This window comes from Glycine soja, chromosome 9 (assembly GCF_004193775.1).
Source record: "Glycine soja cultivar W05 chromosome 9, ASM419377v2, whole genome shotgun sequence".
In the NCBI taxonomy this organism is placed as follows: Eukaryota; Viridiplantae; Streptophyta; class Magnoliopsida; order Fabales; family Fabaceae; genus Glycine; species Glycine soja.
Window position 1 is genome coordinate 5078293 of NC_041010.1, and position 17422 is coordinate 5095714.

The 17422-nt window shown below is 31.1% G+C and overlaps 1 protein-coding gene and 1 pseudogene across 1 annotated transcript; one reads left to right on the plus strand and one right to left on the minus strand.

Annotated features, from left to right (window-relative positions):
• The first annotated feature begins 3274 nt into the window (after positions 1–3274).
• LOC114367676 lies at positions 3275–3740 on the plus strand (annotated as a pseudogene).
• A 5781-nt stretch (positions 3741–9521) lies between these two features.
• LOC114367169 (peroxidase 16-like) lies at positions 9522–13052 on the minus strand. Its single transcript, XM_028324282.1, has 4 exons — positions 12635–13052; positions 11979–12176; positions 10776–10941; positions 9522–10214 (listed from the first exon to the last, which is right to left on the minus strand). Exons 1-4 carry the CDS (start codon positions 12848–12850, stop codon positions 9808–9810), a joined length of 987 nt encoding a protein of 328 aa, XP_028180083.1. The 5' UTR covers positions 12851–13052; the 3' UTR covers positions 9522–9807.
• Positions 13053–17422: the final 4370 nt, after the last annotated feature.

Here is a 17422-nt window from a genome sequence, read left to right on the forward strand (position 1 = left end):
AGTTAATTAATATTTAATAATTTAGTTGAAAACTTGTTCATATGTAATAAGTAACTTCGAAGATAATTTATAGAGGTATTATATATTATTTACTAGGTTGTGCACCATTTCATAGTTGTCAGAGTCCAATGCACTTCCAGAAGATTAGTCAGGTGAACAGTAAGCTTATTATAGGCTTTATCTGCTGCAGAGACCATTGACAAATTCTTGCAGGTAACAGTGAAGAGAAGGATAATGGGCAATAGACTGTAGTTGTAAAATGATTGGATATAATTCTATTGATGGCCACCCTGCAACCACAAAGTCAATTTTTTTGTAAAAAAAAAGTAGTGTATGCCTTTGTACATTGTCTTATAGTAATAGCTGCAGATGGAGTTAAGTGCCTTGACATATCTGTTACAACTAAATATTCATGTTAAATGCATGTTATGTACATTCCTCCTAAAAGGAGTCTTGGAGGAGGGTGTTATTTGCAAGAAAAATTCCAAATTCATTGCAAGACTGCCAATGTTAATTTCAAAATTATCAAGACAGGAAATGAAACATGTTTCAATTTGATATGCCTTACATTTATTATGAGGTTATAACTCAAACGCCAGGTTTCGAAAATAATCCTCATTAACTCCACTATCATGAAAAACAAATTCGTATCGTAACCACTTGGAAACTCTAAGATCCTATATCTATATGTGAGAAACAAATCAAGCAACAACAGCTCTTCTAATAAGCCAAAATCATGGTCTGGTTTCAAGAAACTATAATCATGGCCCATTTCTAGTTCACCACAATTAATTTCTAGGAGCCCTTGGAAAGACTATGTAAATAACTTGGACCCTATGTTGCAAAAATAATGTTCCCTGCTGTGCTTCTTCCATTTCACTAGAATAGCTACCACTTAGTCCCATCCAATCCCTGTCCCTTGAAGGATTTCATGTCTCTGCAGCCAATAACATCCACAATAAAACTATGTTTAATTAGAAGTCTCTAAAATCGTTACTTGTACTAGAAAATAAAAATAAAAATTGAGAATTTCCTACTCGGTCCTCCTATAAATCATTGAAAAATAATTCAGAGTAAAGAAACTATATTTACATTGAGAAGCTCACACAAAAAAAAAAAAAAAAAAAACTTAAGGACAAATAGCTATGGTTTAAAACAAATGAAAGAGAAGCAAGTTGATGCAACAGTAACAAGCATCTAGAGCTGTTTATATGTTAAGATAAATTCATAAGAAAACAACTGGCCCAGAAACTGTATTAGCCATCATGCTCTTTCCGGAGTTTGCAGCTCAAGATGCATACAGTTTCTAGTTCCTGTTTTTTTGTTGTGGATTTAGGTATTGTGGTCTTAGTTTTAGTGGTTTAATATATCAATGTAAACTCATTGCAATCGTCGCTGTTAGATTAGGTACCGGGTAATGGTTCAATGAAAATATCAAAAGGGTAATATATCTATCAAGGTTGCAATTTCCCTTTTAGCAGCTGTGTGTGTATATAAATTCCTTTCCAGTTTCAGCCGGATTTCTACATCATAAAGGGTTCCCTTTTCATCTTTTTCTACATTTTAGCTGCTACTACTTTAAGCAAATTTGACTTGTTCTATTTCCACTTAGTTACTATGTTAGAATAACTCTAGTTAAATCAATCTGCGGGTCTTTGAATTATTTGTGATTTTTAAATAGGTTTCTGAACCCTTTTTTTTTGTTAATTAGATGCCTAAACTTATATATCAAATACAAGTTCGGATACCCAATTTAAAAAAATATTTCTAAAACTTAACTAAAGATTATCAAATAGGTAAAAAAATCTACGGATTAATTTAACCAAACAACTTTCATGTTGCCACGGAATTGATTAATTTGTTCTAATTATGTTTTTAAAATTTATAACTAATTTTAATTTTATTAATTAACCTATTCCTTTTAAATTTATAACTAATTTATAAACCACTTAAATTTTAAATTTTTCTGGGTTTTTAACTTCATTCTTTTTAAGTATAATCTGACGATTAAAATTAATTTTTCTGATTTTTAAATCTAATTTGAAATATCCGCGTATATATATATATATTCGCACAGAAATATTCTCATGTCTATATGCATATTCGCACAGAGATATTCTTTGAACATATTAAAAATTAATATTTCTATAAAAATATTTTATTAACATATTTAAAGTTATTAAAAAGATCTAGCATTATTTGATTAACAAAAATATAAATAAAATGTAAATAGAAAAATGAGATCAGAATTATTTTAAAATATATTTTAATAATATTAAATATCTTAATAAAACAAATTAATTTAACAAAATTTACATTAATTATATTTTAAAAAAATTCTAACTCAAGATCACATATTTCCTCTAACCCATTAGGTCAAAGATTAATCTTACTTATAATTATTATAATTATGATGGTAGTTGGTTAAAAAAAAATTGAACACGAATTCTTTCCCTGAATAAAGCATTCTCACTCATGTGGATACAAGAACGTATAATATCCATTAACTGTTTGTATTAATTATATTTTTTCAATCTAACAAAATATAAATTAATTTTATTTTTTAATTTAACAAAAATACATTATTTAAAAAAAATAGGTTCAGAATTCGGATTTTGAACATCCAAATTTCTAACCTGTTAAAAAAAAAGGAAGGGAGGAGGAGGTGTGAATTCGGTTTTGCCAGTACCAAATTCACACCTTAAACAGTAAAAGTGGTTAATTAGGCAAATAAAGGGTAAAGGTAGCTGGGGAAATTGGATTTTTTTTTTGGCTAAATAAGAAAATTTGTTAAAAAAGTATTTGTTTTTTCCATCATTATTGAAAATCTGTCAATCAGATTGCTTCTAACTGTAAGGCAGACAATGACTGGTTTGCTGTGATCTCCATCAATTATTCATTTTTGCTCAAAGAAGAATGAAGCCTTAGTTAATTCGAAATTTGCTGATCCAGAAGAATTAAAGCTAGTATTCATGTATTTGTCTTAGACTTCCTCATTTCAACTTGTTGTAGATATATATATATATATATATCAAGCTTTTGTTTTATAATAAACTCTGATTTTTCCACTTCATTTCTAACTTTTTCTTTTCGTTTCCAGTTACCTTGAGGCTCATACGTATTCGGCTGTTAAGACAAAATAAAGACCCACTCTGCACTTTCAACCTACCCTTCAATAAGTTGTATTTCTTAGGCTCTTGTTTCTTTCTTTCTGTGTTGTTTTTCTTTGTCTCTGTTATTTCCAGAACTGAACGGTGAAGAGGAGAAACCCATAATGTCTGACAACAAGGACCCTCAAATAAAGTATGATGTTTTCGTTAACTTCACGGGCAAGGACATTCATCATGGGTTTCTTAGCCATTTGACTGAGGCCTTTGACACAGAAAATAAATGCCTTTGTAGATGATAAACTTGAAAGGGAAGATGAAATATGGGCATCACTTGTTGGAGCAATTGAAGGATCATCCATTCGTTAATCATATTCTCCCCAAACTATGCTTCTTCTCGATGGTGTTTAGAAGAACTTGTCACAATACTTGAATGCAAAGAGAAGTACAAATGGATTGTAATCCCAGTTTTCTACCGTGTAGAATCCACACATGTACGACATTAATATGGGAGTTGCAAAAAATGCATTTGTTAAGCATGAAAGTAAACATAAGACAAAGGTGCAACTCTGGAGACATGCTTTGAATAAGTCTGCTGATTTATCAGGAATTGAGTCATCAAAATTTCAGTAAGTATTTTTTTTTTTCATAAATGCTCAATATTTTCTGATTGTTATTTTGTTTATATGCATATTATTAGTTATTACTTTTGCAAAATATGATTTTAGCTAATGCCACAATGCTAAGATTCTAATGCTTTTTTGGTCCATTAAATTTTACCTTTAAACTAGATTTTATATCTGTGGAATGCACGGGTTCCACTAAATTATATATTTTTATTTTTGAATTCAGTCACTATAATATATATATAGCCTATTAAGTATAAATTATATTAAAATTAAAAAATAATTAAATATATTTTAACTGTTATATATATTATCTATCTCTAAGAAATATTATTCACGTGTTACTATTTTTTTAATATCATTGATTCTACTTTTCATATATTATTTTTTAATTAAATTGAAAAATAAAAAAAATATTATTATATAATAAAAATTAGTATTTTTTTATGAAACATTTTAGAATAGAGAAAAAAGACTACACATGACCGTGTAAAATAATTTTACAATGTCAAACAATTAAAAACTATTATTTATCATAAATTCATTGAGTTTTATAAAATTATTTTAAAAGTTAGTAATTTATGATTGAATGGCAGTGAAAACATCTTAGAATAACTAATGTACATAAGTAGTAATATAATATTTAATGTTATTACTTAATATCAAAATTATCAAATTAACATTAATTACAATTTTTTATTAAATAGAAATATTTAAGCAAATGAATTCTTCATTAGATACAATTGTTAACAAAAATAGATGTGATCAATGAATATTATAAAGTTGAGGTTTTAATCAATGACAAACATTTATTGAAAGTCTTGTTTAGTATAAATTTTTGTTACATCTTGGTTAAAGACTATCTATTTGTTAACATATATTACATTTGTTGTTGTTGTTAAGTACTTAGTTAAACTTGATTAGATTAGATTTGTGAAACTCAAGTATCCAATAATTACTAGTTCATGTTGCTTATAAATCATTACTTTTCAAAATATATTTTAATGATTAAATTTAAAATAAATTATATTGATATGTATAATTACTGATTAATCTATATATACACACATAAAAACACACTCATTAATTTATACCCTTAATTATTACATATTATGAATTATTTTATCTGCATATTTTAAAAATTATTAATATTATTTTCATGAAATATATCTTAAAGTAATTAATTTAAAAAAACGTGCATAGGTAGCAATATAATTTTAATTTTACTATGTAATATGGAAATTAGTAAAATTAAATCTTTAACTAATGACTAATATTTGTTCAAGTATATATATATATATATATATATATATATATATATATATATATATATATATATAATGAAGTTTTCAATTATGCACATTGAAACCCCCATTCCGTTATCCAAATAATTTAATTAATTAAGGTTAACGACATTGATTTTAACACACTTTCTTTCTCTTTCTGTTCCAAATAGAAATCACAGTGTGGTGGTTAATGAACTTATCCAACTTGTCCTGAAGAGGTTGGCTAAACCCCATGATATGTCAAAAAAACTTGTTGGAATTGATGAAAAAATTACAATTGTAGAGTCATGGATAAGAAAGAAGCCAGAAGACAAATGTCTCATTGGAATTTGGAGCATGAGCGGTATCGGCAAGACAACCCTTATAGAAAAGTTACGGTCTGAATATGATGGTTGTTATTTTTTAGCCCATGAAAGAGAAGAATCAAAGAAACATGGAATAATTTCTTTGAAGAAAAAAATATTTTCTACACTACTAGGATATGACGTGGATGCAGTTACCCAAAGATATTGTTAGGAGAATTGGCCATATGAAGGTTCTTATTGTTCTTGATGACGTGAATGATTTACATCACTTAGAACAAAATAGCTCTTGACCATTTTGGATCAGGTAGCAGAATTTTGGTAACAACAAGAAATGAACAAGTTCTTAAGGCTAACAAAGTCAATAAGACATACCATCTTACAGACCTCAATTCTGATGAAGCTTTGGAACTTTCAACTTGAATGCCTTTAAACAAAGTGATCATCAAAAGGAGTACACTGAGATATCACAAATGATGATCAATTATGCCAAAGGCTATTAGTTGTTAAAGTTTTGGCTCGTCTTCTTCGTGGAAAAAATAAGTAAGGATGGAAAAGCATGCTAGACAAGCTTAAAAAGAATGCCTCCTAAGGAGGTATATAAAGTAATGAAACAAAGTTATGATCGCAAAGAACAACAGATTTTTTTAGATCTGGCATGCTTCTTTCTTACATCAACTATAAAGGTGAATGTGGACAAGCTAAAATCTTTATTGAAAGATAATGAAGACAATAATTCAGTGTTTTTTGGGTTAGAAAGATTGAAAGATAAAGCTCTTATAACTTTCTCTGAGGATAGTTTTGTGTCTATGCATGATAGTATACAAGAAATGGTATGGGTGATTGTTCGTCGAGAGTCTAGCCTACCTGTAAACCAATCGGTTGTGGGATTCTAACGACATTGATGAAGCATTGAAAAATGGTAAGGTCAGCCAAGCTTAAAATAATATCGTGTGAATAACAATTGGTTTATTTGTTTTTGTGTGTAATAATTTAAGTTTTTTCTTCTACATTGATGGCAGGGTACTGAAGTCATTAGAAACATACAAATTGGCTTGCAAAAGATTAAGAAGCAGAAGTTAAACTCGGACTTATTTGTTAAGATGAGCCGTTTACATTTTCTGGAAATTTCTGGGAAATTTAATGAGGACTTGTCCGATCAAGTTCATATTACTGATAAAGGGATTCAATTTTTGGAAAGTGAGCTAAGATTTCTTCATTGGAATGGTTACCCTCTAAAATTATTGCCAGAAATTTTCTGCTGAAAAAACTTGTAATATTGAATTTGCCAAACAGCAATGTAGAAAAGCTTTGGGATGGAGTGCAAGTAAATAAATGTCTCATTGTTATAACTTTTTTATTCAAAATTAAGTAATTTAGCCGGGGTGATGTCTTTCATTTTGTTTCATTGTGTTACAGAATCTGGTGAATTTAAGAGAAGTTAACCTGAGGTACTAAAGGAGCTGCCAGATTTATCCAAAGCCACAAATCATGAAATAATGGTTTTCTTTGGTTCTTCTATGTGGACTAGTGTGCATCCATCTATTTTCTCTCTGCCCATACTTGAGAAATTGGACCCACAAGGGAATTCTCAATGATATCAGAGAATCTGATAGAATTGATTTTAGTCCGGACAGAAGTGAAAGCATTGCCCTCATCCATCAACAATCTTACACAACTGCTGCATCTAGACGTTAGATTATGCAAGAATCTTCAAACTATACCAAAGCTTTCTCAGTTCCTTAAAACTCTATTAGCCAGTTTCTCTGAATCACTTCAGAGTCTACCAGAGCTTCCCCTGTCCCTTGAAACTGTTCATGTCAAAAACTGAACTTCAATTTCGACTCTACCACAGTTTCCCCCATTCCTTAAAACTCTAGAGGCAGGAGATTGCACATCATTGAAGACTTTATGGTCGTTTCCTTCAACAGCTGATGAACAATTAAAGGAAAACAGAAAACAGGAAACAGGTTCTGTTCGGGAATTGCTTGAACTTGGACGAAAATACTCTAGTGGCTATTGGGTTGAATGCACAAATCAACGTGATGAAATTTGCAAACCACCACCTGACTTCACCAAGTCACAATCATGTTGAAAATTACAATGATATCATAATTATTGTTCTTACCAAGCTATTTACATTTACTCAGGGAGCAGTGTTGCAGAGTGGTTGGAGTATACGACAACAAAGAATTATACAACTATTGACCTCTCTTCTGCTCCACCTTCTCCCCCTCGACGCATAACTCTACTTGGAAAACTTGAATTTGTCATCACCATAAGCGTAAGTGATGGTGAGAATGAAGGTAAAAGGGACAGTCTTGGAATATACATAGATTATTTAAATACCACTAGTGAATCTGATAATGTGTGTGTGATGTACGATCAAAGATGGTTTGGCTTCCTAAATAGCAGAGCCGAAAAAACAAACTAGGTTTCAAATACAGGTTAAAAAGGAGGAAACTATCTGCAAACTAGTACAGCTGGAGGAGTTTTTAAAAGGATTTGGTGTCAGCCCAATAAGCAGCTTGTCATATAACAGTTTCATTCAACAAATGGAATTGTGTGACAGTGACTCATCAATGTTTTACAATTTCATCAAACAAATGGAATCGGATTCTACTTCATATCATCCCAGGTATGGTATTTCCTTCCTGTGTGATTTGCAATGAAAGCATTTATTTGAACTTTGGAATGTGAGTTTTCCATTCTTGATATGTAGATTTTTTTAAAAAATAGACATTTCCACCAAACATTGATTTCAAGGAATATTAAGTTAGTTAACTTTTACTATCACTACATTGAAAATTATATTAACTAGTATTTCTAGGCCACATATAGTATCCCTTAGATTAATCTGACTCCTACATTCTTATCATACACCCTCTACACCAAATTTCTTCTCCCACTCTCTTTTTATGATCTCTGTAGCCGATCTTTCCCATTGCGGCCTTAACTTTCATGGCAGAAATAATCTATTCTAAAGAAATCATATGTATTTTTTCTCCCTTGAACAAGAAATGTCCGATGCTACTAGAAAATATGCAGCAAAGGGGAGAAAATGCCTGGAAAATCATTCTCAAACTTCAAAAGCCGTTCAAGCTAGATAGAAATTCCACAAGCATGCAGATATTTACACAAACCGCAACATGGTTAAAGGGTATGACACTGATTCTGAAGGTTTTGGGATGTTCGGTAGGGAAAACAATTACACCTCCATTTATCGCCTCCGGTGGCAGTAAACGATGGTCGGCTGGAAGAATTGCTAATTAGTTTCAATGTATTCTTTTTTGACAAGTCTTGGAGAGTACACTAGCATGATGTTCAAATTTCAAATGATTTTGTTAAGCAATTAGAAGAATGACTAATGACTTTGTTAAGTCAAAAGTTAAATTGTAACTTAAAAGAGGAATCATGACTCCTAATTATTTTGACTAAATGCAAATAAATATAGATGCTAAAAGCATTGTATAATGTCATGTTAGATGATTATGTTTGTCTTTACCAACTTTAAGAATGAATAATGTCATGCAAATAAATAAAGTTTTAAAAATTTCTAAAATCATAATTCAATCTTCTTTTTTTTGTGATATTTGTCTTTACAGACTTCATGAATGATTATGTTAGATGATTATCTTTATAACGATGCTTAATTATGACTTAAGTTTAAACAGCTCGAGTTTATGTCCAATTTTTTTAATATTATGTTTAGATGCTTCTAATGTCATGCATGTTTGAATTATTTAAGAGTGAATTTTTAAGTTAGTGTAGTAATTTTTTTAATTATTATTTTTTTATTGATTTATTAATTTTATACTAAAATTAATGATTTTCAATAAATTTCAATCAATCACAAAGAAAGTGTTAGAAAAAGAGTGTCACTAGAGTTCACCTTTAATCTCTTTTAATCCTTGTTACTGGATAAGAATTAAATTGGATTGATAAATTTTGTTTATATGACAGAAAATGACCATAGAAAGGAATTGATATGACTCGCCACAATCAATACTTTAGGTTTTATACATTATAAATGAATAACTTGCATATGTTTTAACATTTTTTTTATCGGTAAGAATTAAAAACATATACAAGAAAGTTTATAACTCACTCACCAACCAATTGCAAAAGAATTTTTTCTCTTTCTTTTATTATTAAAAACTTTTTGCATTTATTCCCCAAGGGAGCTTAAAGTCATTAATAGAGTTGAAAGAACTCCAATTATTAATTCAACTATGAATTAAGAAATATGCAAAATTCATATTCATATATGAAACAAAAATAAATAAAGTGAATAATGTTACTCACTTATGCTTTCACACATTGCTTCATACTTTCACAATTCTCACCCTCATATTACAGCTACTCTCACTTTTTTTTTTCCACAGTTCCACTATCTTCTCACACACTGCTAGTGCCATGTGGTGACTTGAATTTTGGTGTTGTGCACCAAACATTATTCCAAATGACATACCATCATTATACTTTCTCAGTTCACCCTGGAGCAATCAAACCTTATTTCCCCTTGTCTACCTGTTTTAACACCTATCCTTCCCATTTTAGTAATAGCTTCAATAAAAGCTTTGTTAAAAGCTTGTTCATTTGATGCAAATAAGTTGACTGTGCCCCTTGACCTTTCATCTGTAGCCAGCACCTGATCAGAAGTGAATAGGCCCATTCCTTGCTGGAGATTCTTGAAGTATTGGTTGTCAAACTTTTCAGGTGTGACAGGGTCCATGTTTATGGCAATTCTAGAATCAACTCTGAGAGGGCAAGCCTGTCTAAGTTGGAAGGCATATTGTAAGTTAAGTGTTGGGTCAATTAATTTTTGGGGGCTGAAGTTGTAGATCCGTCTTGAGAAATGGTTGCAGTGAGAGAATCCAATTGTATGTGCACCTAACACAAAACACATCATTTTTTAAAAATATAAATTAAAAAAATAAAAAATAAAAATGTAGTTTAAGAGTTTATTGTTCATGCACTGGCATAAAGATATTTATACCGTCGATCAATCAGAAATCATTCTAATTACAAGTTTTAAATTGATTAGATAAAAATCAACAAATTTATCATACATGATAATATGTTATTGGATGACACTTGTAATGGGTTACTCAGCATTGATGTTTAACCTCAGAATCAATATAAAGGACACCAATCTAATACATGACAGGTTGGCTCAATAATGACACATGGCTTAACTAACTTTCCCGCCAATTTAGACTCCTTAACACTATAAATAATGAGACACTAAACAGAAAGGGGCAAAGTAGCAACATAAGAGAATACTCTTTCTCTCTATCTCTCTCCCTCTCACTCTCTCAAACGCCATTTTTTTTGTATCCTGTGGCGAACACCATAGCAAAACTCGATGCATTTTAATTAAATTCATAGTTTAATCATTTTGTTTGATTAATGAAACAACAGAACCTTGTCACTTTGTGTTAGTGAAGTTACCTGATAAGGCAATCATATCTGTCTTTGTGAGGCCATGGAAGCTAAACATGGAATTGAGCTTATCTAAATTGAAATCAGGGTGAGGAAGCTGGCGTTGAACACTAGCAATAGTAGATATTCTTCCGTCAAGCCTTCCCAATTCAACTTCATAAAATGGTCCCCCAGCCTACATTACGCAATTGCAGGACTGTTAGATAATGTGTTGCTGGGTTAGCATATTGAAAAATGTTAAGCATATATACTACCTCTCTCCTAAAATAATTGTCCTTGTAGTTTGTTCTACACATATCAAGAAAATGTAACAAATCAATGAAAAAGAATAATAATTTATAAAGTTAACGTTACACCATCATTGATTCATCTTTAGATTTTGTAGTTAATCTTAATATACAGGATATAACTGGAAAAAAAAATAATTAATGTTACATTAAAAAGTTAAAATGGTAATTATTTTAGAATAAATTTTTTTCTTACACAATAATTATAATGAAAAGAAAGAAATAATATAGTTGAATATCAGTACTTAGACTCAGAAGGCATTGTAAAATGTGTTTAACTTTGATATGCAATCATTGCAAGGATTTTTACACCATCAATAAATTAAAAATTACTTTAAATATGAATTTTAAAATAATTATTACAAAAATGGATAATTATCAATTAATGACCATTCATGATAGAAAGACAGTAAAGAAAAAACCTTTATAGCGTATTCTAATTAAATTCTTGTAGAATATTAGTTAGAGCTTGGCTATTTATGGATAAGACTAAGAACATCATATAGAATCGTTTCACCTTTGTTTCAGTTTGCCGTCTCTGCTCTATATCAGAATTTAGATTAGAGGTAAAATATAGAAGTATTTCATCAGTAACTTCAAGTAGCAAATCATAGCAATGTAATATGATTCCAAATTTACCATACCAATATAGAAGTATTTTATCAGTAACTTCAAGTATTTTATCATACCAAATTTACCATACCAATATAGAAGTATTTTATCAGTAACTTCAAGTATTTTATCATACCAAATTTACCATACCAATATAGAAGTATTTTATCAGTAACTTCAAGTATTTTATCATACCAAATTTACCATACCAATATAGAAGTATTTTATCAGTAACTTCAAGTATTTTATCATACCAAATTTACCATACCAATATAGAAGTATTTTATCCGTAACATCAAGTATTTTATCATACCAAATTTATCACATCTCTAGTAGCCAGAGCAAGAATATCAGCACAAGAGACTTTGTTTCTGCATTGAGGGTCACTATCAACCGCTGCCTTGGCTTTAACAACTGTGTCAAAGCCATCCCCAGCTAGTGAAATGTCATCAGGATGATTTTTCTCTGCCTTGTTGTTTGGAGATGCAAGCAAAATGGAAGCATCACAACCCTGACCAGAAATAAAACCAATATAAGTAACAGTAACATTTTCAAAATCCTTGTAAATTAAAATCATTGAACAATAAATAAATATGATACATGCACAAATTATATAAGGGCTCTTGCATTTTCATACTTATACCAACCCATATGTTTTGGGACGAAACATAGATACAAATTCATAGGTGTCTTTGGTGTTATTCTCCAATCAGAAATTGGTGTTGTCACTTAATGGAAATCTTTATAACTCAAATTATAGAAGTGAAACTCCAATTCCATTTAGAGAATAGTACCAAAAGCACTTAGGAAACTATATCTAAGTTTTGTTTGTCCTATGTTTTGTGTGCATTAGTGAATGCAAAATGAGCATGCAAGTAGTCATTTGAACTCAATCAGCACCAAATATAATTAGTGTGATAAATGATAATGATGATGCCATGAAGTCATGAAATAGATAGGCTTACACACCCTCACAAAGCAATCATGGAAGAAGAGTCTAAGAGTGGCAGGGGCAGTCACAAAGGTTTGCTGGAACTTCTGCTCCACAGCTGAACGAACCAACTGTTCCACATTGGGGCACGTGTTTCGATAGAAGCCACGAGTAAGTTGAGCTGAGCTTGTTTGTGTACTAACTATGAGAAGCAGAAAGGATGATAAGATCACAAAGAAGCTAGTATCTTCCATTACTAGTTGTTCAGTTCTGTTTACTTTTTGCTGCTATGAATAGATTCCTAAGCTACAAATAGTAAGATATATCATATCATATATATAAATATTTGTACATGTATATATCTCACATGTGATGACAAAAAATGGGATGAAATTGAAAAGGATACTAAATTGGAGAATGATTGATGAGAATAAGAACAGAGGTCAGTTTCATGGACAGTCTGGCATATATTTCACATGCTATAACGCAAAATGGGTTGAAAGAGGGGCAATTGAAGCTTAGATGACTTAAAAAATTGAGTTTAATTAATTTTGATATCATGTAAGTTTGTCAACTTTTATAATAATTATTATAGCATAAATAATAATGATTCATGATCAATTAATAATGCATTTTCATTGGATGGGCGTAAAAAGTAACTCTTTTTAGATTGTTAATTAATTAGAAATTATTCTATTTATGACTTTTAATTTAAATCATTGATATGTTAATAATTTGAGTTGAATGAACTATGTATTTTCAGTGTAAAAAAACAAATTAATCAATTAAAAATTACCCTAGTATGACTTTTAAAGCTATTATTATAGTCAATAAATTTACTGTGCATAATGATATATGATTGAATTATAACATAAAAAAGTTTTACTACTATGCATATCCTATTTTTGCTAATAATTTTCTATTATATAACCATCCATGATTTAATGTCTATCTAAAAATGTTACCACAGTTTCACTTAGACCAACTACACGTTGGTGTGCTGTTGAATTCTTTTAAAAAAATTAAATATGTTTTTGATTCTTGGCATATAACTAATAGTATTTGTTTTAAAATTAAATTTAAATTTTCTAACGATTAAAAATCAATCAAATCAATTAAAGTAAAAAATAAATTTAAATTGAAGAAGACATAAAAAAAACTAGATTTCAAACCACATTAACCATATCTACAACTCATCAATCATATTAAACTGAACTGTAAGCTTCTCCTCACAAACTAACTAAAATCAATATTGTCGCAAAACCTAGGATAGAGCAACCATCAATTCTACAATATTTTTACTACGCAAAATGTGGACCAGGGGCAAAAATGGGGACAAGAGGCACTAGATCAAAGAAGGTTTGGTGAAAATGGTGATGAACAAATCAAGATGAGTTCGACCTCATCACCGACATTGCAAAGGATGGTAGTGGAGATGCAGAAGAAGCAACGAACGTCTACCTGGACTAGGCGGTAGGGGCGACGGTGAAGACGTTTTGAACAGCCACAAATCGTGTTATTAAATATTTAACGGACACATCATCGTTTAAGTGATGATATAGATCTAAAGCAAAACATTTCAAATATCAAAAAATAAATGTGAAGAAAAATTTATTGGAAATTAAATACAAAATTATCAAGAATTAAAAACATATTTAAAAAAAAAATAAGACTTGCTCTAGTATAGCTAGGATGCGGATAATACGTTATCACAGTTGCGTGAACCGTGAAGCATGCAAGATGCATTCAGAATGTACTTAGGTTTGATTGGGCGGCAAGAAAGTTTAATTCTATATATACGTTACGATATAAAAATACTAACAACTTGTTGGGAAATGAGCACGAACTAATGAAGGTTAAATTGAATATATGCGCTGATGATCAAAGATAGAGACATTGATCTCTCTTTAACTTTTCTTTTCAGAAGCAAATTATAAATCTTCATTTATATAATTAGAGAATGTCAAGCTGGATAATTTATACTTCTATATGAGATTGTCAACTTAATTGAATTCAGCTATCTTCTAACTACCCTACGGCCAACGTCAGAATTTGTATTAGAAAGGGAAAAGAAGCTTTTATGTAATCAACATCACATGGCACACTTAATTTTCTCACTCCTACACCCATATGTACATACAGGAAACAAATCATGTGGCATTTTGAAGAGGATCAAGTTCAAGGTCAAACACTCAAAAGCCTCATATTTGCATGCGAAATTCAAGAAATTAGGTTCAAGTTGTAATGAGTTATTCATTTATTTAATTTTTGTGTCCGGACTGAGGGAGATCTAGCTGTGATATTATAGTATTACTTTTCAATGCTAACGGGAAAGAAACAAAAAATTGATTGCCATAATCGTGGCTTAGACTTGGACTTGACAGAAAACTTTTGCAAGAAGGATGCAATGGCTTAGAACATAATTCATATAAATTCTATAGTTTTCTCACATCCTTTCTTGTGCATGTATCATATTATTATCAATACATTTGTCAAGGTAGAAGCAATTAATTTGAATCAAATGAATATCTCTTTTTCAAACATCATCACAAGTTGAAAAGTATAGAATTAATTTTTGGGATGACTTGCAGATCTTGATTTTTGGGATGACTTGCAGATCTTGATTTCTCAAGAAACAATTTGATTTAATTTGAACAGTTGGTACTAAGTCTACACAAGTAACACAACTAGATGAATTTCTAAATAACAAACTCAGCACATTTCCTTTGACCAAAAAATAATAAAGGAAGTCATTTTTTGCTATAACGATATAATGAGGTAATAATATGAAGTTAATGAGTCTGCACGCAAGCATATTCTAAATCTATGGGCATTTCAGAATAATTTATGGGCATCCACACACTATTCCTGCATCTTTTATTCAAGTCTAAGCGAACAACAATTGCATTTTGACCATGGAAAATTATGTTAATACATTGGACAGCATGGCCCACATCACATCTAACCATTAATACAAGAAATATCATTATCCTGAAAATGATATTTAGAAAGAATTTTACGCCAACGACTTCCTGCCTGTGCCCACTTCAACTTTAAATTCTATTACTTACCAAACTATTTGGAGAAAATCATTCTGAATAACTACATTTGAATATTTTTTATTGTACTTAAATATATTTTGTAGTACATGAAAAAATTAATAAAATTGAACTTAGTCGTTATAAAAAAAAATTTAAATATGTTTTTAATCTCTGTTAAATATATTTTTTTATGTTTAGTCCCTAATAAATTTTTATTTTGTGATGAGTCTTTAATATTTCAAAAATTTTATTCCAAGTCCTTTTTGTTAGTCAGAGTCCGTTCTCTATTTACGCTAACCAGCCATGCAAACATGTCACCTGTAATTATTGTCTAACTATGATTACACGTATAATTTAAAAAAAACATAAAAAATGATGTTTTATAAGGTGATTTCAATCATTTTGTTTCTCTGTTTTCCTTGGTCCCTTTAACATCACAAAATCATTCTTTAACATTCCGGTGCGTTTTCACAGCAACTTCTCTTCTTCATCATCACCAACAAAGTCATCACCACCCCCCAAAACCACAACAACCCCACTCCAAACCTGAATTCGAAGCATGAACCACCATACCCAAAACCACAACAACCCCAATCACGACAAAGTCATCATCAGAACCCCCAAACATCCAAGCTCAAAATACTCATCATCAACAACCAAACCTGAATTCAAAGCACGAACCACCATGACACGTTCTCGAAGCAGCACTACGACAACAATAACCTCGTTGTGTGGCATCATTGAACTTCTTGAAGGCCACCCTTCACACAATGTTGTCGAAATCATCTTCCACACAAGTTGGGGCCCCAAGCCATTCCCAGGTCGGGTCGAACTAATTTTCAAGGTGCAGAGGGCGTCGCACACCCTGGCGCGGTTCGAGGAGTTTCGCAAGGCAATGAAAGCACGCGCCACCGCGGGGCTCGCCGAGGGAAATGACGATGAGGAGAACACATGGTGCATCGCCGACGGGAACGAGGTCATGTGGTTTCATTGCTTGATTCAATCAAATATCTCTGAGAAGTAGTTCTTGGAGAGGTTAAGGGTTTGGAGGAATGGGAGGTTGTTGTTGTGGTGGTGGTGATGGTTTATGACGAGTGGGCTCATGTAACCCGCTGGGCTGAGGGTGAGTTCAGTGACGTGGGTGGCTCTTGAAATGACGGCATCGCACCTGAAGCCGCAGGTGAACTTGTCGCTAAAGAGGTTGTCGCAAGGGTAGAGGGAGAAGTCCCATGAATAAAGGCACCAGCTTGGAGTTATGGAGGAAAGATCGAGGTTGTTCTTTAGGTGAGCCTGTGTGTCGCTCCAGTGTGTTGCAGGTTCGGCGATGTTGAATAATGAGGTTGCTGAAGCTGTGAGGAAAAGGAATAGGTGAAGATGAAGGGAACTGAGAGAGTGAAGAGAACACATTTGACTGAATCAAGGAATGAATGGGGACCATTGGATGAAGAGATGTGAATAGTTGTTTTTTTCAAATATTAGGGATTTCATTCAAAGATTAAATGAAAAATAAATATTTATCGGACTAAAACCATATTTAAATCTAAAAAAAATCTTTGATTTTAATCCCTCCAAATTTTGAAATTTTGTTATGTTTTTGTCTAAACTTTTATGAGGGACTCCTTAAATGCTTATGTTTAAGAAAAGGTCAAGTGTCTGTCATAAATAACACTTGTTAGTGTCTATAATACAATGTCCGCATGTAATGCCTACAAAACTTTTCTAAACCCCTAAAATAAATATTATTTATCTAACTTAAAATAGCATTTTTTAAAAGGCTTAAAATGA

What these genes read in the sequence shown, in the direction of transcription:
- LOC114367169 (XM_028324282.1), bottom strand. Translation starts at nt 12,850, where the DNA reads ATGGAAGATACTAGCTTCTTTGTGATCTTATCATCCTTTCTGCTTCTC. An exon ending in TCCATGATTGCTTTGTGAGG is followed by an intron (nt 12,177 to 12,634) that starts GTGTGTAAGCCT and finishes ATTTCTGGTCAG; the next exon opens with GGTTGTGATGCTTCCATTTT. An exon ending in CTAGAGATGTGATAAATTTG is followed by an intron (nt 10,942 to 11,978) that starts GTATGATAAAAT and finishes TGCGTAATGTAG; the next exon opens with GCTGGGGGACCATTTTATGA.